This window comes from Eptesicus fuscus, chromosome 14 (assembly GCF_027574615.1).
Source record: "Eptesicus fuscus isolate TK198812 chromosome 14, DD_ASM_mEF_20220401, whole genome shotgun sequence".
Classification (NCBI taxonomy): Eukaryota; Metazoa; Chordata; class Mammalia; order Chiroptera; family Vespertilionidae; genus Eptesicus; species Eptesicus fuscus.
The window spans coordinates 68368580-68392178 of NC_072486.1; the positions used below are offsets into that span (position 1 = coordinate 68368580).

At 43.0% G+C, this 23599-nt stretch overlaps 1 protein-coding gene across 1 annotated transcript in view; it reads right to left on the reverse strand.

Annotated features, from left to right (window-relative positions):
* Positions 1 to 23599, reverse strand: part of PTPRZ1 (protein tyrosine phosphatase receptor type Z1) — a 197500-nt gene that overhangs the window by 2590 nt on the left and 171311 nt on the right. The window contains 11 exon segments of the mRNA XM_054726188.1: positions 426 to 561; positions 1664 to 1806; positions 8552 to 8698; positions 9559 to 9687; positions 10397 to 10470; positions 10796 to 10889; positions 13884 to 14030; positions 15898 to 16033; positions 20235 to 20398; positions 22530 to 22664; positions 23202 to 23336. Of these exon segments, the coding sequence (XP_054582163.1) occupies positions 426 to 561; positions 1664 to 1806; positions 8552 to 8698; positions 9559 to 9687; positions 10397 to 10470; positions 10796 to 10889; positions 13884 to 14030; positions 15898 to 16033; positions 20235 to 20398; positions 22530 to 22664; positions 23202 to 23336 (1440 nt within the window).

Here is a 23599-nt window from a genome sequence, read left to right on the forward strand (position 1 = left end):
ATGTAAATGTTTCTTATTTATAGTTCCAGTTATATGGGTTGGAGACAGAACAACTTGTAATTCAGGCTGAAAACTACATCTAATGCCATCAGTCAATGTGACCTTTTTTGATGTAGGATAAAATGAGGTTGGCAGCCTCTAGGACAGTGATGGCAAACCTATGACACGCGTGTCAGCACTGACACGCGTAGCCGTTTCTGATGACACACGGCTGCATGCCGAGGATGAAACATTTGCTGCTCCTGAGGATGAAACATTTGCGACTAGAGTCTTGGAGTTAGTTTTTTCCTCAAAGTGACACACTACCCGAGTTATGCTCAGTTTTTTGGCGAAGTTTGACACACCAAGCTCAAAAGGTTGCCCATCACTGCTCTAGGAAGTCAGTAGTAACAGTAAGAAGTTTGCTTCATTGCTTGGTTACTTACGATGTCAGCAAAGACTCCTGGCCTCATCAGATTAATCATCTTGGCTACCTGGTAGACATCCACGGAATTCTCTTTTTCTAGTTGGTGCATGAGGGTTGCCAGAGCACAGAAAGTTCCTGCTGTCACTCCTCCGTGCCTTGAAGCAAAGGGAAGGGACAGGCTCCGTTCAGATTCATCAGACTTTCATATTTGGGATTCACAGAGTGTGCACTCTTGACAACTTTGCCCTAAGAACACTGAGATTTCTAATGAATTGCCTCTCTTTATTGTGCATAAAACTATGGTTTATGGCTTACAGAACACTCAACAAGTGCTCATGATATTAGTAATGAGATGCTTTATAGAGGATTAAGATTTGCTTATACCAGGAGCTAGCAATAAATCAGAATGCTCTGACTAAGGTTATAATATGCATTACATAGAATATGTATATAATACATAATTCCAGCACACATATTTTTTATTTGCTTATAACAGAAACCTGGAAAGACTTATTGGATAAAGATCTCTGTTTCTGGTAAATAAAAAATATATCAATTTTACTCCTATTCCAAGAAAGTCCCTGGCTGAGAAATGTCTCTGATTAGCACCTGTAAAAATTCATATGCTAAAACTGAGCCATCAGCCTTAGCCAGTTTGGCTCAGTGGATAGAGTGTTGGCCCGTGGACTGAAGAGTCCCAGGTTTGATTCCAGTCAAGGGCACGTACCTCGGTTGCTTGCTTGATCCCTAGCCCTGGTCAGGGCACGTGTGGGAGGCAACCAATCACTGTGACTCTCTCACATTGATGTTTCTCTCTCTCTCTCTCTCCCTTCCACCCTCTCTGAAAATCAATGGAAAAATATCCTTGGGTGAGGATTAACTATAAATCAATCAATCAATCTGGACCATCACCCAAAGGGCTGTTGGCATCCATTGCAAGAGCACATTTTTGTGATCACACACCCATCTCCTGCCTTCAGGAGGAGCTCCAAGAGAAGTGAAAAAAAATTCCGTGTTCACCTTGTCTGTAAGAAGCAGATAATCCACCCAGACTGAATCACTACATTGGCCCAAAGCATTAGGTGAGTACAAAGACAGGAGAAATCCGCGCACACCTAGGCAGTGGTCGGCAAACTGCAGCTCGCGAGCCACATGCGGCTCACGAGCCGCGGTTTGCCGCTCTGTTGACTAATGAGTTTGCCGACCACTGACCTAGGGGATGCTAAGGCACAACTTGATTTCGAGTGTGGAACTTACTCATCGTGGACAATCATGGGCCCATCCCTGCTGGCAGCTTCTTCCTTGATAATACTTAGAAGTTCAAAAGTTTTACTAATGGGGCTATCTGGATTTGGCCATTTGGGACACTGAAAATGCCTCACTTCCAGTACATAATCATCCTGTAACAAGAAAGAAAAAATCATGTGTTAAAAGCATTAGATGGGTTACTGAGTAGAATGAGTGAGGAAAATCAGAAATCACAGGAAGGTGATGAAAGCAAACGGCACGCACAAGCGAGCAGCAGCGTCAGCCTGTCCTTCACGGAAGGAAGGCATTGCTGTGAGGCCACATTGGTCACATATAGATGCATCTCTTTCTTATTCCAACAATAAACCTTATTTGTGGGCTTATGCCAATCAAACCATGGCAGTATGTGCAAAAGGTGTGTCTGTGATGCTAAATTTAAACTTACAAGAAGAAATCTTCAGTGTTAAAATGTATTTTAAAAATAACATAGACTTTTTCAGTACCAGTATCACTCAGGTTTAACTGAGGGGAAAATGAGACAGCAGGACACTGGGGAAGACGCTGGCAAGGAGAGTAATGTTTGGTTTCAACCTGGCCCCAGTTCTGATTCTTGCTTAAGTGACCAAGCAGCCTGTGTGACTTTAAATCCCTTACACCTCTGACCTCCAGCTCCTGAAGTGTCCGCAATCAAATGTTACATCTAAAAACAAGCAGCAGATGCCCTAGCTGGCTTGGTTCAGTGGATAGAGCGTTGGCCTGTGGACTGAAGGGTCCCAGGTTTGATTCTGATCAAGGGCATATGCCCGGTTGCGGACTGAACCTCCAGCAGGGGGAGTGCAGGAAGCTGATCAATGATTCTCATTATTGATGTTTCTATCTTTCCCTCTCCCTTCCTCTCTGAAATCAATAAAAATATATTTTAAAGAATAATAAAAAATAAACTTAAAAAAGCAGCAGAACCAACATTTTACTAGTATATGGAAGTGCAAAAGTCCAAAATAGCCAAGAAACCACTGAAGAAGATAATCAATATAGGAGACTATCTCATTAGCTATCACCAAGTCTTATATCATAAAAGAATGAACAAGACCCTATAATTTGGGCAGAGGTGTGAACAAAGAGACCAATATAATACACAGAGATCCAAGAAACAAGCCCATACACATAGGAGAGAAATTTGATTTATGACTGAACTGGTATTGCTGATCACTAAGTATGCTGGAACAATGGTTATCCACATGGAAAATAAGGAAATTGGACCCTTGCCTCACAAAACATAATACAAAATGTCAATTTCAGGTAGAGCTATAAAACATTTAGATAAAAGGGTAAAAAGATGATTTTTCAAGATAAAAATGGATTTTTTTTTTAAAGACACCAGATGATTTCCTTATAAAAGTAACAAGAGCCTGGCTGGCAAGGCTCAGTGGTTCAGCATAGGTTGGCCTCTGAACCAGGAGGTCATGGTTCGATTCCCGGTCAGGGCACATGCCCGGGTTTCGGGCTCAATCTCCAGTAGGGGGCATGCAGGAGATAGCTGATCAATGATTTTCTCTCATCATTAATGTTTCTATCTCTCTCTCCTGTTCCTCTCTGAAATCAATAAAAGTTATTTTTTTAAAAAGTGGGAAGGGAAACATATAAATTTACATGGATTAAACATTAAAACTTTTATTCACCAAAAATATCACAAAGAAAAATGTCAAATCACAAATAGGAAAGAAGGTATTTCCAACATATATAGTTGACTAAGGATTAGTATCCAGAGTATAAAAGGACCTCCAATAAACTAATAAGAAAATGGTATAAAACTTAATAGAAAAATAGACAAAAATCATAAACAGAAACTTCACAAAAGATGATGTAAAGCTATCCAACTTCATTTGCAACTAGAGAAATGCAAATTAAACCACCATGAGATGCCACATCATTCTCATCACAACACTGACGAGGAGGTGGTGGTTCCAAATCACTCCAGTGCTCCTGTGGGCAGGTGGACTGGCAGGACCACTTTGGAGAACAGTTGGCATCCTACATAATAAAAGGCTAATATGGAGGCTAATGACACATGCCCAGATTGCCCATTCCTATGTTAGATCCTCTTGCGTCCCTCCCCACAGCCGGCCTGGCCCAATCAGCCCCGATCGGGGAAGGGCAGCCAGACCCCACCCCCTGCACGAATGCGTGCACCGGGCCTCTATTAACTTAATAAAGTTGCAGAAAGTAGAAGATGCTCATTCCAATGACTCTGCAGTGGAATTCCCAGACATACCCAAGAGAAAAATTGTGCATATATTGAAAAATATTCACAGCTGTATTGTTTGCAATAGTAAAACAAACAAACACAAACAAATAATAACCCAAATGTAGAATGAAAAAAGTACATTTATAAACTGGAATGCTAAACAGCAGAAAATTAAATGAATCGGAACTATACTCAATTATATAGATACATATTGGCAGCATCAGGATGAAGTAAAGTGAAAAATACACATAATATAATTTATTTGAAGTTCAAAAACATCAGAAACTAAAGAACATGGTTTTAAGGAATACAAGGACAAAAGGTTAAATAAGAAAGTAAATCAAGAGAGCGATAAACATGGAATGATTCAGGAGGTGGCTGCTTCGGAAGGTAGAGAAGGATGGAATGGGATGGGGGGCTTGTGAGGGACATCAAAGTAAAGGCTGTGTTTTTTTCCATGAAATCATTTATAGTATCACTAGAGGCCCAGTGCATGAATTCGTGCATGGGTGGGGTCCCTCGGCTTGGCCGGTGATCAGGGCTGATTGGGACCATCTTGCCCAGTCCTGATCGGGGCCATTGGGCCAGCCGGCTGGGGGTGGGGGGTAAGGGAGGACCATGAGAAGTTAGCCAGGTGCTGGAGGTTGGCTGTGAGAGCGCACTGACCACCAGGGGGCAACTCCTGCATTGAGCGTCTGTCCCCTGATGGTCAGTGTGCATCATAGCGACTGGTCAACTGGTCGTTCAGTCGCTTAGGCTTTTATATATATAGATTTTATACCTTGCATATATTTTATGAACATTCTTTTTAATCTATCCACTATTTAATAATTAATAATGCTCATATAATAGGTAAATAAGTAAAAGCCCCAAGTGCTTAATTTCAGTAGTTTACTCCAAACCTCCTGGACACCAAAACAAACCCTGGTTCTACAGTATAGACCTTTACCCCTCTACCAACCTCAAACACTGTGATTTTTTTTTTTTTTGTCTGAAATTATGAAACTGCCCACTTCAGTCTTTCCCTCTTCTTTTACCATTATTTTAGAAATACTTCCCATTCCTATGTTAGATCGGGTGATCAAGGTGTCCACAGCAGTTGATTTATGTAGAGGAGATGTACTAAATTGGAGTTCACCATTGATGTTTATTTTCTGCATATACCAGGAGAAAATTTGGCTGATTACCCAGGGCCAAACTAGATATTAGACATGATCAATAGTCAGGATAATGGGTATCTAATGATTATTACTCTTATAATAAATTTTTTATGGGAGAACATGAGAAACTACACATCTGAAGGGGTGATTTTGAAGTTTGTAGGGAACAGTTACCGGTGAAAATTATCATAGAACTAGGGACCCGTTGTAGGAATATTTCCTGCAAGACTTCTGGCGGGCTTCCCTCCCGCCCCCCCACCTCTCCCGCTGCGGCAGGCGGGGCAGGGAGGGCCGAACGGGCGGGGCGCCTCCCGCCCGTCCCGCCCACCCAACCCAGCCCACCTCTCCCCGCACTCCCGACCCTCTGCGCCCGCTGACGCAGCTGCCTCTGTGGCCGTGCGCTGCCGCCGCCTCTGATCACCCCGACCCGCCGCGCACGCTGCCGCTGCCTCCTCAGCCCCTCGCGCTGCTGCTGTGCACCCCACCCGCCCACCCGCCCCACCACGCACCACCCGCCTTGCCACGCCCCGCCCGCAGCCACCACCGCCTCCAAGGCCATTGCGGCCTCGCACACCGCCCGCCATGCCCCGCCTGCCGCCTCCACTGCGCGCCCCGCACACTGCCGCCGCCGCCACCACTGTGGCCGCATCGCCGTCGCTCACACTGCCTGCCACCACCTCAGAGGCCACCATGGCCGCGTGCTCCACAGCTGCGCCACCGCCCACCCACGCAGCTGCCATGCTTTCTGCTTTCTTCACTCCTCCCTCCCTCAGCATATGCAAATTAACTGCCATCTTGTTCGCTCTGATTGGCTGTGGGCATAGCGAAGGTACAGTCAATTTGCATATTACTGTTTTATTAGATAGGATGTTAAGAGCTCTCAGGGATCTTAGTATTCTATTGGTATCTGCCCCTCATTTTACAAATAAGGAATGTAAGTCCCTCTACCAGGGACTGGAATCAATATGTTCTTTTCTTTTTTTTCTTCCCTTTTTTTTTGTTTTGTTTAATCAAGTAGGATACTATTCCATTGCAATGTTTACATTATTAATTACTTGTATTATCAAATGTATATGTTTTTGGTCATTCAAATAGTCTGCAGAATAGTGAATCTTCTTATATACCACTAGAGGCCTGGTGCATGGAATTGGTGCATGGGGTTTGGCCTGCACCCTCTTGCAATCCAGGACCCCTCAGGGGATGTCCGACTGCCGGTTTAGGCCTGATCCCATAAACTGGCAGTCGGACATCCTGGCAGTCGGATGCTGGCTCCTAACTGTAAGCCTGCCTGCCTGCCTGATTGCCCCTAACTGCTCGCCTGTCTGCCTGATCATCCCTAACCCTTTTGCCTGCCTGCCTGCCTGATCACCCCTAACCACTCGCCTGCCTGCCTGATCAGCCCTAACCGCCTCTGCCTTGGCCCCGCCACTGAAGCTTCATCTGGAAGGACATCCGGAATGTTGTTTTGCTGTCTGGTCTAATTAGCATATTATGCTTTTATTATTATAGACTAGTGGCCCGGTGCACGAAATTCATGCACGGGGGTGGGGTGTCCCTCAGCCTGGCCTGCACCTTCTCCTTTCTGGGACCCCTTGGGGGATGTCCGGCTGCCAGTTTAGGCCCTATCCCATAGACAGTCGGACATCCCTCTTGCAATCCAGGACCGCTGGTTCCTAACTGCTCATCTGCCTGCCTGCCTGATTGCCCCCAACCGCCCCCCCCACCGGCCTTCTCGCCCCCAACTTCCCTCCCCTCCTGGCCTGATCACCCTAACCACCTCTGCCTCAGTCCCGCCACCATGGCTTTGTCTGGAAGGCCTCCCAGAAGATCTCCTGGTCCAATCAGCATATTACCCTTTTATTAGTATAGATACCAGAGGCCCAGTACACAAAAATTTGTGCACTAGGGAGGTCCCTCAGCCCAGCCTGCAGTCTCTTGCAGTCCAGGAACCCTCAGGGGATACCCAACTGATGGCTAAGCTTCAGTCTGGCTTCCCTCTGTGGGAGGTGACCAGTGGGCCGATTGGGGGATGGTGCCGACCCCACCCCCCACCACCACCGGTGGCCTCCCTCTGTGGGAGGCAATGGGGGAATGCCCTAGCTTGCAAGTGGCCAGTCCCGCCCCCCATTGCCCTGCCACTGCCGGTCACCGTCGCCCCCCCAATTGTTGTTCACTCCCTCTGCCCGCTGGCACCCGCCTTGGCTGGCCTGGCACCACATGCTCACCGGCCCCACCCCCCACTGACTGGTCATTCTGCCGTTCAGTCAATTTGCATATTAGGCTTTTATTATATAGGATGGGAAATGGTTTACCGGTTTCAGAATTCGGGTATTGTAAAGTGAAACAATTAAACCATCTAAAACTTAATTTTTGATTGTGAAGTTATTCTGAACCTCAGATTCCTTACTTATCATTCTTAGTATCTTTTAGTATTTTAGTATGGCTATACAACAAATAATGTACTGTACTGTAGTTATGTAAATATTGACAAATAATTTAGAGTAATTCCTTATAGAATCTATCTTGTAGATAATCAAGAGTTTAGTAAAACAGCCCTAGCTGGTTTGGCTTAGTGGATAGAGCATCTGCTTGTGAACTGAAGGATCCCTGGTTTGATTCTGGTCAAGGACACATGCCCAGATTGCAAGCTCAATCCCCAGTAGAGGGTGTGCAGGGGGAAACTGATAAATTATTCTCTCTCATCATTGATGTTTCTATCTCCCTCTTCCTCTCCCTTCCTCTCTGAAATAAATAAAAATATACATATATATTTTTAAAAAGAATTTAGTAAAACAATTCTAGTTCACTGCACATTTTAAAAGCACTTCTTGCCCTGGCCAGTTTGGCTCAGTGGATAGAACATCGGCCTGCGGACTGAAGGGTCCCAGGTTTGATTCTGGTCAAGGGCATGTATCTTGGTTTCGGGCACATCCCCAGTGGGGGGTGTGCAGGAGGCGGCTGATTGATGTTTCTCTCTCATCGATGTTTCTAACTCTCTATTCCTCTCCCTTCCACTCTGTGAGAAATCAATAAAATATATTAAATTTTAAAAAAGCACTTCTTCACTTATCAACTCATACGTTCTTGGAGATCAATGCGTTAATTTACTAAGTAATATGTTTTCCATTTTACTTAGGAGAATCCAAGGTAAAGTTAATACATGAGAACAAGGATTGATTCAACTTTTTTTTTTACTGTGTTTACTTTCAATTTAAGTTCTATCGGCAACTGTTCTGAAGTAAAAGAGAAATCTTTGTTTTCCTGTGTGTGTAGAAATCTTTGTTTTCCGTTTAGTGATAATCAAGTATTTAATGATTCTACAAGATTTTGAAAATGAAAGTGACAAGTAAAGTAAAACTTACTATTTAGGTAATCTGTCTCAATTTGTAAGAAATCGGTTTCCTTCTTTTTCTTGCTGGAAAAGATCCTTAAAGAGCATATATTTAACAGGTGCTTAAGATGAAAAGTTTGTCATTTAGATTATAACCATACCTGTGTAGCTTCTAAGATGAAATCTTGAATTAAAAGTTTTTCTTCATTAGACAGACATTTGTGTTCTTCAGCCATAAGAGTGACCTTAAAGCTTTCACAATTTATAGGCTCATCTTTATTTGGCCAATAAACAAATTCATCTTCTGCCTGGAGGATTAAAAACCAAAGAAAATGCTAGATTTTAATAAAATGTCCAATTAAGCAGGCTGTGAAATGAAGTTAACTGGTTGCCATAGACAATTCAACACATTTTTCTTTGAATTCAAAATTTACTCTTAAAATCTTGTGTCTTATAAACCAGATTGACCTGCAGAATAAAACTTAAGAACCCAAATTATTGCTTTGTTATTTTGTTTCCTTAATTTATCAATAACAAAAATTAGTTGTTGCTTCTATAATTGATAACTTAGTAGATGGAAGTCAAGTGATTTTTGAGCTCAGCAATTTACAGCATCATTTGGAATGGTCAGCATAACTTTATGGACAAGAAATGAATCTCAAGGTATATATGCAAAGGCTAAATGGAATATTAATTTTATTTTATTTTGGGGTTTCTCCAAATACATATGAATAGTAGCATAGGGCATCCATGATTTTCTGATGCTAAAAAAGTCCTTCTGATACTGGGAGTTCACTTTATTCCAAATTGGTCTTCTATGGATAGCCTCACACTCGGGGAATCTCCAAATATCTTACAAAGTTTTATTAAAAATACATAGAAGCATATGGACTGACTTCATTCATGATTGTGATTGTAATTTTCGTAGACTGTGTCACAAAATACTTAAATTTAAATTAATTTCAACCTACCCTTATTTAAAACTGTCATTCAACAATTTCAGACCTGATTGCATAACCAAACCAGGCCCAATACTAGTCAAGGTGCAACTCCAGTGACATTACTTTATTAGTTGCAAACACGACCGGTTTGTTTGCTGGACTTCCAGCTGTTGTGAGCTGATATTTCTCCCTCAAGGACAATACTAAGAGCGGCCTGAGGGCCTTACCATGTTTTGACCATCAGGAAGCATAACCACCAGCTGGGCGTTATGGTCCCATATCATCCTCCAGAAATCTTTGATGGTGTGGAGAAGGGGATGCTGCGTGATGATAAATTCGTTGCTCTGGTAATAACCCTACACAATCAAAAAGAAGGTAGATAAAACCTTGAGATATGACTTTAAATATTCAGAAAACATTATGGCAATCTCTTTATTTTCAGATTGTGTTTATAAGTAACAATGTGATTACTCCAGTCAATGTTTAGGGGGCACTGCTCTATGCCAGGTATAGCACTAAGCATTTTCTCCCCTTAAGTCGGTTATTCCTCCCAGCGGTACTACGGGATAGAAAATGCGATCCGTGTTTTACAGGTGGTTAAGCAGATGCCCAAGTTCACACAGCCATCAGCTCTAGGAGCAGACTTAGCAACATGACTTACGAACCGTATCTCCTTCACTATATAGGGTGGAAATCTAGAGAAGAGTTACATTTCTCATTTCCCACAAGTCCCAGCGACAGAGTGCCAAATTTCACACCGCTGGCAACAGGGCACGTTTGGTGTCCAGAGGCCCTCTGATGGATGAGCACATGTTTTGTGTCTAATCATCAGCCCTGATGGTGTTTGGTTCCTGCATCTACTTATTTGCAGGTTTTCCCAGTCCCGGCCTACATTAAAACATCAAGGAAGGCTGTTATCTATCGCTACTGCCGTCATCAGGTCTGACTTCTGTCCCCCAGGGCTGCTGCCCATGTCCCCAGCTACTGCCTCAGGCAGCTCACTCTGGTTTTGGTTCTGGTAGCACAAGCTGGCAGGCAGTCTCCCCAGCGACTTCTCTGACTTACCATGATATAGGAGGCATTGATGTAGTCTGTGCCTTCCCCGCTCAGGGACGAAATGCCAACCCGTGATCTTTCCACTGCAACACAGAGCATTCCGGGTAAACAACCGTGCCCCCCCCCCGCGCTACACCTTCCCCTCCAGCCCCATGTGGCAAAACACAGCTGCACGTCTCATGCTGAGTGTCTGTGACCTTTAAGCTCACGTTACCATGTATTTTGCAGTTTTAGGTGACACTTCAGGGTTTGAGATTCTTTTTTAAAAGTTACATAATTAGAAAAATCTGAATGTATTGCTTTTGTCCTAAAATGTACAAATATTGTTAAATTACTTACAAGGTTTCTATTATAAATGAAAGAAAGTTGTGGTTTTTTTTTTTTTTTTTCAAGATTCACATATCCTACCAGGAATGATGGAAGAAGTTCTGTTCTTTTCCCTGTTGCATTGCTTTAGGGCTGTAGAATAGTCACTCTGCTGTATATTCGATTGGCTCAGGAGCTGAGAATGGGAGTGAAGGAAAAATACAGATTATTTCATTAAAGTCACTCAAATACACACACATGCACACACACGCACACACACACACACTCATATACATACACAGCCCAACCAAGGTAAGATACCGAATATAAATATATCTGACTTTTTTTCAAGAATTCCTTGAACTGAAGTTGTTTTGGGGAACTCTGTGGCACATCTGTGTTTGACACCAGGAAAGTTGGAAGACGCAGAGAACACTAGCTTCCTAGTTGACTTGCAGCATCGGGAAGATCTTCCCCATGGCTTCCGCTGTGGGAGTGCACTCTCCATTTCCTCTACTTAAATCCCGTGCAGTTGGGAGATAAGCTGCACACTGTGTGTGTGTAAATGTATATGGGTATAGTTGGATTTTATTCATTCTTTCAGTGCTCCATCACATGAACAATCTACTTGCTATTTATCTATTCCCCAATTACTGAAGGTTCAGGTCATTTCCAATGTTTTGCTATGTCCAAAATTGTAGCAATGAATTTCCCTTCTATATTTCTGAATATTCACACGTGAGGATTTCTATAGAGAATTAGGAGTCATCAAGTGTTTAAATCTTTTTTAAAAATATATTTTTTATTGATTTCAAAGAGGAAGGGAAAGGGAGAGAGAGATAGAAACATCAATGATGAGAGAGAATCATTGATCGGCTGCCTCCTGCATGCCCCTCACTGGGGATCGAGCCTGCAACCGAAGCATGTGCCCTTGACCGGAATCGAATCAGGGACTCATCAATTTGAAGGCTGACACTCTATTCACTGAGCCAAACCAGCCAGAGTGTCCAGTGCTTAAGTTTTGATAGTCTGATATATAAAAAAATGCTGTATCATGGTTTTGGTTTGCATTTCCTTAATTATTGTGAGATGGAGGACTTTACTGTTAATCAGCCATTTAGATTTCTTCTTTGAGGACTGTAGTTTCTTATTTCTACTTCACTGTCAGTTATTGATTTGTAGGGGTTTTTTTGATATCTTGAATGTAAACCTATAGTCTGTTAAAAAAAAGTTGCAAATATCTTTGTTCCCTCTAGTCACATAGATATTTACACCCAATGTATTAAGTTTTCCCTTAAGATTTTTATAAATTATGTTTTTATTTTAAAATGCCTTCTCTACTCTGAATGCTTGAAAGGTATGTCCCTCTAATAGTTATAATAGTTAGCGTTCACCTTGAGGTACTTAAAATCCATCCTGAATAATTTTAGAGTTTGAGGTGTGGTAGGGGCCTAACTTTACTTGTTTCCACATAGAAATTATTTTAATATCATTTATCGATTAGTTCATCCTTACCTTACTAATTTGTAATGTCGTATTAATCACATAATTTCCACATGTGCATGGTTCCTCTGGCTTATTTGTCTGTTTTTAAATATTATTATATCTGCATAATAAGTCTTCCATAAGCAGTACAATACATTTCTATTTCTTATTTTTCAGTATTGGTTTGGATGTTTTGGGACCTTTATGCTATATTAATTTTAAAATCAGTGTCAAAAAAATAAAATAAAACCAGTGTCTAACACAAAAGCCTGACATGTGATAGGTGTCTGATATAATATTCGTTGAATAAATAGACATGCAAAATTTATTGCAGAGAAATTTTCCTGTGGATAAACTTGAATCAATACCTTTCCTTATACGACAATAAGCACACACACACCTGCATTTCCTAGTTATGATGGTAACAGGAAACAGAGTCAAATGTCCCTCTTTTTCAATGGATTCTGATGTCATAATTGATATTTCCATTTTTATCCTGGTCATCCAGTGGAAGCCATATCAGTTCTCTTATAGAACTGTGTCAGGGATAACGCATAGTGAAATGCGGAATATGGGTAATACATATGTATTTTTTTTTAATTAAGGGAAAAGCTAATGTTAACATTTAATATTTCCTTATTATCTGTTTCTGGGAGCCATGCCGTGCACTTTTCCTTAAGCATTCCTTTCTGCCTCAGATAAGCTTGGCTGAGGGAAATATTCATGTTTTCCGACAGCAGGTGCTCAGTTCAGCATTCACCCCTCGTCTTTCTCTCACTCCTCCGAAGTGCAATCGGTGCTAAGAGGGCAACCAGGTCAGAGACAATTCAGTGCTAACATCTTCTATGCTGCAGGCTGGGGAGAAGGGAGGGGAAAACCTGAAATCTCAAGGTTTGTTAACTAACTCTCCTGGGTTTTCCCCAACGTCTTCCGTATTCTTCCCAGATAGTCCTCCTTCAGAACCTGGCCCTGTTTCCCCGGGAATCCCGGGACGTAAGAGGTTAGGACGGGAATAACGGGGAGCACAGTAACTCCTCCATTCCTCCGGAAGCCTCGCCTCTGCAATGCCCCACCCCAGCTGGCAGGCCGGGGCACATCTGCTTTCTGATTCTCTGCTCCCTGATTTCTGGAAGTCAGAGAGCTGGGCTGCGGGAGGAACAATATTAAACAACAACCGAAGCACCGCGTGCTCTCCTCCCCGGTGCGCGGCCTTGGGACAGGGTGCGTGGGAGACACGGGCTGCCGAAGCCGTCGTGGCGGTGCCGCCTCTTCTCATTCAGGGGCTTCAAGTGGGGCAGACTGCTCCCCAAGAGCCGCAGAGCAGCCCGGGCCCCCGCGCGCACGGCTGGCTGAGTGGTCTGGGCTTTTCAAAGCAAGAAGAGCACTTGTCCGGTCTGTATTGTAAGTCCCGTCTGTGCATCCTGGTGGGCTGGGTGCCCCCCTCCGCCTGCCCGAGTCCGCGTTTATAAAAGTTAGTCTAGGGTTTCTGAGAACTTTCTCTCCTCGCCACTCCACAGGAAGGTTCTCCTTGAAATGCACCACGTGGCTTCGCTGCCGGTGGCGGAGAACAATACAGAACAATACAAGCCACTGAGCCAACAGCTCCCTCCGCCCACCCCCGCGGCCCTGCGGACTCCGAGGGGAGGAGGCCGGCACATTCAGTTCCGTGGGCAGAGAGACCCACGGCGCTGCCAAGAGGACTCACCTTGAACTGTTTCTCCAGCTTTGTTTTGCCCGTCGGCCCGGGGATGAGGAGCGCATTGACATAGGCGTGAATGTGACCTTCGGGCACCTCAGTCTCCTTGCTGAGGATGGCCTCAACCAGCGCGTCATGAATGAAGACATACTGCTCCTGGCAAGGCAGGGGCAGTAGGGAATATTACTTCAGCTTTTCCTTATGTGCATCTAGGTTTAAGAGCAGTAGCTTCCACTGACAGACAGAAAGCGTTTTTTTACTGAGGGTGGAGAGAAAGCCACAAAAGATTGCTTATCAGGCCCGGCCGGAAGGCAGGGGGAGGGAAAGAGGCAGTCGGGGCAGCACACAGCTCTCCTCTTCCCTCTCCTCTCTGTTTCTTGTGGGCTCACATTTGTGGGAAGGAGGCAGGGTGATGTGGGGAGGCAAAGCAATGCCTTTTCTCTGCCCTGCCTTCAACCCAACGCCCACTTCCGCATTCTGCATGAGGACTTCCCTGACCTCTCTCCCTCTGAGGGGTCTTCCCCTCTGTCCATTCTAATTCTCCTTTTAGCCAGTCATATATAATTTAGTGTAATTATTTTTACGGTTTCTAAGAGTTATCTTCTTTTTCTATGAATAGGACTCTTTTCTCTAGACCAATGGCTCTCAACCTTTTTTTGGCCATGCCCCACCTAAGCATCTCTAAAATCCTGATGCCCGCCCCTGTGACATATAATTCTTATTATTCAAAAAGTGAACTCCTATTCACGTGGAGGAAGCGTCAAAGGTCATTCATTTGGTCTAAACAAGCTTCCAAAGACCATGGCATCCATGAAAGAGAAAAATAAAAGAACGAAAGGACAGTTTTAAGTACTGAGGAAGAAATCACTAAGAAATAGTTAAAAAATAATAATAATATGAAGTGATATGAAAAAACAGCAAATAAAGTTTCAAAACATATAATAGAGAATTGAAATGCATAAATATGTCACAAGATATATTTATATACTGTATATGAGGCCCCTAGAATCAGAAGAAATGCAAAAAATTCACTGTTTATAACTCATTCTCGAAAGCTCCCCCGCCTCTTAAAAATCCAGTTGCCCCCTATGGGGTGTGTGCCCCACACTGGGAACCACTGCTCTAGTCTTACATGACTAGAATGTCAGTTCTTTTATGAAATGAAATTTGGTTTGGTTTTAAACCTGTCTGGTTTCCAATCGCTTTCAAGCTGCCATCAATAATTTTCAATTTACATTCCTTTTTATTTAGACATAGCGAAAACCAACACAGATATGCAGACTTGTCCTGTGACATAAAATATGGGCCTAAAAATGGATAGAACTTTAGCATAACGCATACTTTTAAATATAAAAATGAACCCATTCTTTTACTACGTGGAGGAAAAACTTGAGGATTTTGCTAGCAGAAGACTCATTTTCTGAATCTTCTCTGTAACTGGTGTTACTTTAAAAATAGTTCCCATTTGGTCACAAAATAGACAAAATTTAGTTGGCCCTTCCATGAATTATATGCAATTACCTCTTATGGGTTGAACTGTGTCCTCCCCAAAAGATATGTTGAAGCCTTAACCCCCAGCACTTCAGAATGTGACTGTACTTGTAAATAAAGTCATTGCACATGTAAATAATTGGAATGAGGTAGTGGCTAGTGTCCTTGTAAGAGGAAAATTTGGACCTGGACACAGAGGGAAGAGGGCCCTTGGAAGACAGAGACAGGGGTTGGAATTATGCTGCTCCATCCCAGGAACACACGTGCTACCAGAAGCTCGAAAAGATAATGAAGGATCCCTCCCTAGAGGTTGCAGAGGCAGCATGGCCCTGCCAACACCACGATTTTGCATTTCTGGCTTCCAAAACTATGGGACAATCCGTATCTGTTGTTTTAAACCAGTTTGTAGTACTTTATATGGCAGCCCTACCAGACTAATTCACCTGCTAACACAAACACTTGTCTACCCAGCGTTAGCATTTTAGTGATGTTTCCAACCCTTAGATAAATAAAATTACCCTTTTTCTCATACCTCAGTTTGCACCAAATAGTTTCTTTGTGAACGAATGTGTTTTAAGAAGCCGAATATGTTGACTGTGCCTTCATGTTGAATTTGCTGCAACATACTGTCCAGCACAATATATGTGCCTGTTCTCCCAACTCCAGCACTAAAGAAAACAAAACAAAACAAAAAAAAATGGGTTCAACGGCAGGCACAGAATAAATTGGAAGATAGGTCACTACGAGCTGTCTTGTAAATTAAAATAATTTCCTTCCTCAAGCAAATGAGCCACATCCTACCTAATAATAGACAAATATGCAAATTGACCGTACCTTCGCTATGCCCGCGATTGGCCAGGAGGCGCGGGGGGGGGCGGGACTCGGGGTGGCCGGGGGGCCGACTGGGCCAGCGGGATGCTGAGCTCGCATCGCCAGCAGCGGCGCGAGCTCAGTGTCTGCGCCATGGCTGTGCTGTGGCACAGAAGGGGCCTCTGGGGCAGTGAGCTCACGTCCCACCACGGACCATCAAAAGCGGGGAAGCTGGGTGCCTGAGCGGACAGGCACCAGGCCTTTCAGAAGCCTTCACAGCGCCGGAGACTTCTGAAAGGCCTGGTGCACCAGCGGACAGGCACCCAGCTCCCCTGAGATAGAAAGTGAAAGTGTGTAGGGGACCCTACACGTGCATGATTCAATCATGCACTGGGCCTCTAGTAATAAATAATTATCTACCCCAAACTGTAAGTAGTTGTTAAGCATATGCTTCAAATGACAAAATTTCCATTAAATTTTTTTTGCTACCAGTCAAACTGCAAAACAACCTATTTCTGTTGTAGATTTAAAAAAATTTTTTTTATTGATTTCAGAGAAGAGAGAGGGAGAGAGAGATAGAAATATCAATGATGAGAGAGAATCATTGATCAACTGCCTCCTGCATGCCCCACACTGGGGATCGGCCCACAACCTAGACATGTGCCCTTGAGTGGAACTGAACCCGAGACCCTTCAGTCTGCAGGCTGATGCTCTATCCATTGAGCCAAGTCAGACAGGGCTCTGTTGTACATTTTTATTTTTAATAAATACATTTATTATTCATTTTATATTGCACAGTGAAAATATTATTTGTCAGAGCATAATAAATAGACAATTAATCTGAGAAAGATAAAAGCACAAGCATCACCAGATTCTGAAAAAAAAAAAGGTCCCTGAGTCTGTATTGCCAGGGAGACATGTTTGTAAAGATTTCCGCATTAATGGGAAAAAGAATTCTATCAGGGTTGCTGCCGAAAAATATCATTTCAGCGAGAGCATGAAGAATAAAGCTTAACTTCAGTCATTTCTAAAGGGTCATTATCTACTGACTTCTTCAAAGACTCTACTGAAGGGACAGAATTCACAGACTGGATTCCTTTCAGCTGCTCCAACAAGTGGAAAGTGCTAGAGAGGAAAATTGGCACCTGCTCTGCACAATACCCTGGTCCTTCTCCATTTGCGGAGAAACAATTCCTGACCTTCAGAGCTGTTTTTCTTGCATCTTCCTGTTTCCCTCAGCTTATCTTCAGGCGAACAGATAAAAACCTCAAGATAGGTCTCTCAAACTTTGTCTGAAGAGAACTCCTGAGATAGGTAATTAGAATATGTCAGATAAGCTGTAGAGCAAAGGAAAATGCTTGCTTCTTTAAGAACACAGGCACTGCTCTGATGAAAACACTGCACACAGGGAGGGATTTGATTTCTGTGGTCACAAAGCTTGGTGGAGAGTCAACACTCAGGAACAGTTAGCTGCTACTTTTATTTTAACTGAAAAATAGCACCTGAAACCGCCAATGTTGTTTCCCATTTCTCTGTTATATCATTTTGTCCTTATCATCAATCCAGGCTTGGAAGTTAAACAACTTGGGCAAGGATGAATTGATAACACATTCAATAGGATATATTAGGGAGAACTCAGGAAAATGAGACTTTTAGATCCCAAACTGTTTTAAAACAACTTAAAAAGTATTCTGTCAAATCCCTCACACTCCATGTGCTTCGTTTTCTCTAATGTAAGCCTGACATAATAACTCTACAACAGCCCAACCAGTGTGGCTCAGTTGATTGAGCATTGCCCTGTGCACCAAAAGGTTGTCAATTCCGTTCCCAGTCTGGGTACCTACCTGTGTTGTAGCTACGATCCCAGTAGGGCGCATATGGGAGGCAACAGATAGATGTTTCTAGGAACAATTAAGTCCTTGGAACAGGGGTTGCTTCTCAAGCATTTTTATCTCATACCATTATATTGTAATAAACTAGAGGCTCAGTGCACAAAATTCATGCACGGGGGAGGTTGGTGTGTCCCTCCGCCCAGCCTGCAACATCTCCAATCCTGGTGGGATCGGGCCTAAACGGGAAGTCAAACATCCCTCTCATAATCCAGAACTGCTGGCTCCCAACCACTCACCTGCCTGCCTGCCTGATTGCCCCTAACTGCTTCTGCCTGCCAGCCTGATCACCCCTAACCACTCCCCTGCCAGCCTGAGCAATGCTTAACTGCTCCCTTGCTGGCCTGATTGACCCTAACTGTCCTCCCCTGCAGGCCTGGTTGCCCCCAACTGCCCTCCCCTGCAGGCCTTGTCCCCCCAACTACCCTCCCCTGCAGGCCTTGTCCCTCCCAACTGCCCTTCCTTGCAGGCCTTGTCCCCCACAACTTCCCTCCCCTGCAGGCCTGGTCCCCCCCAACTTCCCTCCCTGCAGGCCTGGTCCCCCCTAACTGCCCTTTCCTGCAGGCCTGGTCCCTCCCCTGCAGGCCTGATTGCCCTCCCAACTGCCCTTCCTGTTGGCCTGATCGCCCACAATTGCCCTCCCCTGCTGACCATCTTGTGTCCACATGGGGGTGGCCATCTTGTGTGTTGGAGTGACAGCCAATTTGCATATTACCCTTTTATTAGATAGGATGTTTGTTTAAGGACAAAACATTGTTCCACCTGCTTCACATGGTTAATAAGTTGAAACCCAATTCAACAGTCAAATAGGATATGATAAACATTGTAAAAATACCTGGTGCTTTAAAATATTCAGCAAATTGTGAGTCTGACATATTTATTACCTAGTGATCAACATTTATGAAAACCTGTATGTAATTTTATTCCCCTCATGAAACTGTTAGGGGCAAAAATAGAATATTGGGGACTAGCCCTTGTGGACAAAGGGGCCACATGCTAACCTGACAAGTTCAGGGAAGGCCTGTATGGTGGTCTTGCAAACTCTCAGACCTAAAGTAACCACAAGGATGGTCTGAAATTAAACTTTAACTAAAAGTAGTTGTGGTGTGTAGTCACATCACATGCCTCATATGCCATGTCTTCCCTGACAAGGTCAATCTTTACCTGAACTGGGCCTATTGTCTTTTTGCATCTATAACATATCCTTGAAATGTCAGGGTAACTTTTAACTTCCCTTTTTTCAGGACCCCTCAGGGCACAACCAAATGCCCTGGGCGCCAGGACAGAGACCACAAATTCCTTCATTGTTATTGTTATCCTGTTAATTGTTGCTGTTAACTATCCTGCACCCACCTATGTAAAAGAAGTATGTGTCTATCATTTTACTTTTATGCAATCCCGGTTCTCCCCCACTTTGCTTTCTCCTACCTCTAATCTATCACCAATGGAGTTTATGGAACCCACCTATGTCTCCTCTTTGATTGTAATGTATAAAACAAGGTGCAGAACTGCCATTCTCCAGAGCATTATCCCAATCTGTTGAGATTCTGCTTCCCGGCAATTGTCAACAGTTTGGCTCAAATAAACTCACAAAAATTCTTTACAGGTTTGAATGTTTTTACATTAACACTATGGTTATGGGAAATATTAATCATGCGCTGTTAACCATGATTGCCTTGTGTTGGTTAAAGAAAGGGCATTCTGACCTGGCTGGGAGTTGTATGCCCCCGGGACCTGGGAATCAACCTTGGAATGTGGTCCATTCTCATTCAAGAATGGAAAGATTAACAACCTTGCTGCCCAAACAATGGAGTCTCACTCCAGCCTGAACTAACTACTTCCCCGTACCTGTAATCCCTACTTCCCCATGTAATCTTTGTCCTACCCCTATACAAGCAGCTGGCTTAGAGGGGCTGCAGAGCAGATTTTTGTGGATGACCTGCTGCTCTCCCATTCTGCTGGCATTTTTGGAATAAACACTCATATATTATTCAACCCTGTCTCTGCTGAATTGGCTCAAGTAGTGACAGGCAGCCCGGACCCATTGGTTGTCCGGTTTCAAAACCACTTCATGAAATCATTCCCATTTTGGCAAAATCTTGGTTCCACTGATTCCCTTGTTGTCAGCATGAGCAAGACTATGGGTTAGAAACCCATCTCTGGGACTCACCTGCAATGGACAACAACGGGCCCCACCGCGTAGCGCTTGGCCTGGGACGCCTTTCTCACGAAGGTCAGCACGGGCAGTGAGTATTCTGGCACTCCCATGTCGGGCCACTGCGTGTAGTGGTACTGCGTGACCACGCGCCCACTGGGCCTTCCTTTCTGGGAGCCCTGGAAAAGACCAGACAGCTAATCACAGGAATACACGCAAAACACATGGGGCTCTTAAGCAGCTTAGGGTTCATAGCTGGATGTCATCAGTCTGTAATGAAGCAAATGTGCACACTGTTGTTTGTGATGGTTGATCTTAGGTGTTGACTTGGCCAGGCTGTAGTGGCCTGTGGTTTAGTCGAACACCAAGTCATACTAGATGTTTCTGTCAAGATATTTTTAGATGTGATTGACATTTAAATCAGTAGACTTAGAGTAAAGTAGATTATGCTCCAAAATATGAGTGGGCCTCGCAATTAGATGAAAGCCTGAAGAGTAGACTGAGGTTTTCGAAAGAGGAAGGAATTCTCCTCACGTCTGTAACACAGACACTGCCTGAATTTCCACCCTGGAGTCAGTCAACCTCAATCTCAAGCTCTCTCTCCCTCTCTCTCCCTCCCTCTCTCTCTCTCTCTGTCTCCCCTGCCTTTCTCTCTCTCTCTCTCTCTCTCTCTCCCCCCCTCCCTTCCTTCCTTTTTCCCTCCCTGACTACTACTACATCATTGTTCTGTTTTTTCCTTTCCCTTACTTTAAGCTCCACTATTTTTAGTTGGATGTGCAGTGATCAAAGGGGCAGGAATTTTTGTTTGTGCATCAAATCCATTGCTACCATTAGCACCATGTCCAATCTAGCTCCAAAGCCATGGCTGGCATTTAGAGACTTGGAAGAAACTTTGGGATTGAGGTGCGGCTATACTAGGTATACTGGTTAATAATGTGGATTATTTTCAATAGATGGAGTTATACATATGTTGCTATATATGCGATTTGATATGTATGCTATTTTGTTGTATTGACAACCAGCTTCAAAACTTCATATGTCAAATTTGCTGAAGGTGTTAACATCATAGATATTTTTACAATTAAAAATGTTGAATTTTGTGCCAAAAAAAGAGCATCTGTGGGAAGTTTTAATTCACTACTTTATTTTGAAGAAAAGTGCTGCTGAATACCTGGGAAGCTTATGGTGAATATGCTCCATCTCAAAATATTTATGAACACTGGTTTAAAAGCTTTAAAAGTGATATTTTCGATGTGAAAGACAAAGACGTCCAGGTCAAACAAAAAAGTTTGAAGACCAACAATTACATGCATTATTAGAGGAAGATGCGTGTCAAACTCAAAAACAACTTGCAGAAAGATTAAACGTTGCTCAGCAAACAATTTCCAATTGTTTACAAGCAATGCGAAAGATTTTAAAGGAAGGAAAATGGGTGCCACATCTACTGAACAAAAGACAAATGGAAAACTGAAAAGTCATCAGTAAAATGTTGCTTCAACGGCATGAAAGAAATGTTTTGCATTGAATTATGACTGGTGATGAAAAGTGGATTTATTTTGAGAATCCCAAATGCACAAAATCATGGGTTGATCCAGGTCAATCATCAACATCAACTGCAAGGCCAAATCACTTCAGAAAGAAGACAATGCTCTGAGTTTGGTGGGATCATGAAGGTGGGTGTATTATACAGTTCTAAAACCAGGTGAAACTGTTAATACTGATTGCTACCAACAACAAATAATCAATTTGAACCATGCTTTGATCGTGAAATGACGAGAATGCTCCAGAAGACATGGCAAAGTAATTTTGCTTCATGATGACACACTTGCATCAGTTGAAGAAAATCAGCTGAAGACACGTTAAAAGATCTTGCCTGGGAAGTATTAACCCACCCGCTGTATTCACCAGACCTTGCTCCTTCAGATTACCACTTGTTCCGATCGATAGCACATGCACTTTCTGAGCAGAACTTCAAAACATACAAAGAAATGGAAAATTGGGTCTCTGAATTGTTTGCCTCAATACGAGAAAAGTTCTATTGGGACGGTATCCACAAATAACCTGAAAGATGGGGAAATGTGTAGCTAGCGATGGACATTACTTTGAATAAAGCACTTTTGATGTTTCTCTTGAAATTATAGTGTTTTCTTTGATTACAAAATCCGCTATTATTAACTGGTACACCTAGTAATAAGAACACTTAATGCCTTTATTATACATTTTTACCTTATTTTTGTTATACCATCCACTCACTTGAAAATGGGTCAGATGTGTTACTCAAATGAGAATGTCCATCATTTATGGACTCACCTTTTTTATCTTTGTGTTTCTCAGGGTAAAATTTCTCACAGTATAATAGGCAAGCATTTGGACACTCTTCTGAGTGACCAGAAAGTTCCCATACTCTTCACTACCATCAGCAGGCCAGTACTGGTCACATTTTCTCTGCAAAAAGGAAAGTAAAGATGCTTTTTCCATATCCAATGCGCAATGTACAGGTAAGAGCAGCACCTAAAATCTGTAAAGGTCTGAGACTGTGACAGAAATGGATTCTCTCACTATTCTAAATATTTCTTTCCTTTCTAAGTGATTGCAGATTGGCTGAAGAGGAGACCCAGGGACAGATCAAAGAAGCAAAAGGGACTTGCAATTATCTGGTCCAAACTTCCCTTTTTCAGATGAGGAAAGTGTGGCTAGATGTATCTAGTCACCATAGGGCAATCTCACTCCACATTGCTTTTCAATGAGCCCCATTTATCTTCCTCAAACTATGAAGAATGCATTTTAATAGCAGATAACTGGATTAATAGTGAAACTTTTTGCCCTAAAATGTTAAGTTTTCCTTTAACTGTCATACTCACTGGAAAGGAATCCTGGTGAGCTCTCCTACCTTTGGTTGCTTCCTAAAGCTGACTCCATGAAAGCACTTTGAAGCGCCTCTAGTTGTTACTTTGGGGATGCCATAAGGGATTACCCACATACCCTTCCCTTCTCCACGAGGTTTGTGATCATGACAATGACTTCCACATTATGCTCCCATATCATTCTCCAGAAATCTTCGGCTGTGGATTTCAAGGGGCCTTGAGCAGCAATGTAAGCTTTTGGTCTGGTGTAACCCTGAAGAAATAAATGAAACCATTTCTTACTAACTGATTTGCATGCCATTTTTAACCATCTAAGACTTACGTTTTTAGATCAGCACATTTATTTTTCTATAAAAGAAAATCATAAAAAAATAAGCCTGCAAAGCTGGATAAACTTAATAGTACTAAAAAACACAGCAGCTCTTCTTTAGCTACACGTTTTTGTAGAAAAAGAGGTGCACCATTCTGTGCATCTTTAATCCAAGTATATTTACTCTAAGTCTATGGACTTTGCTT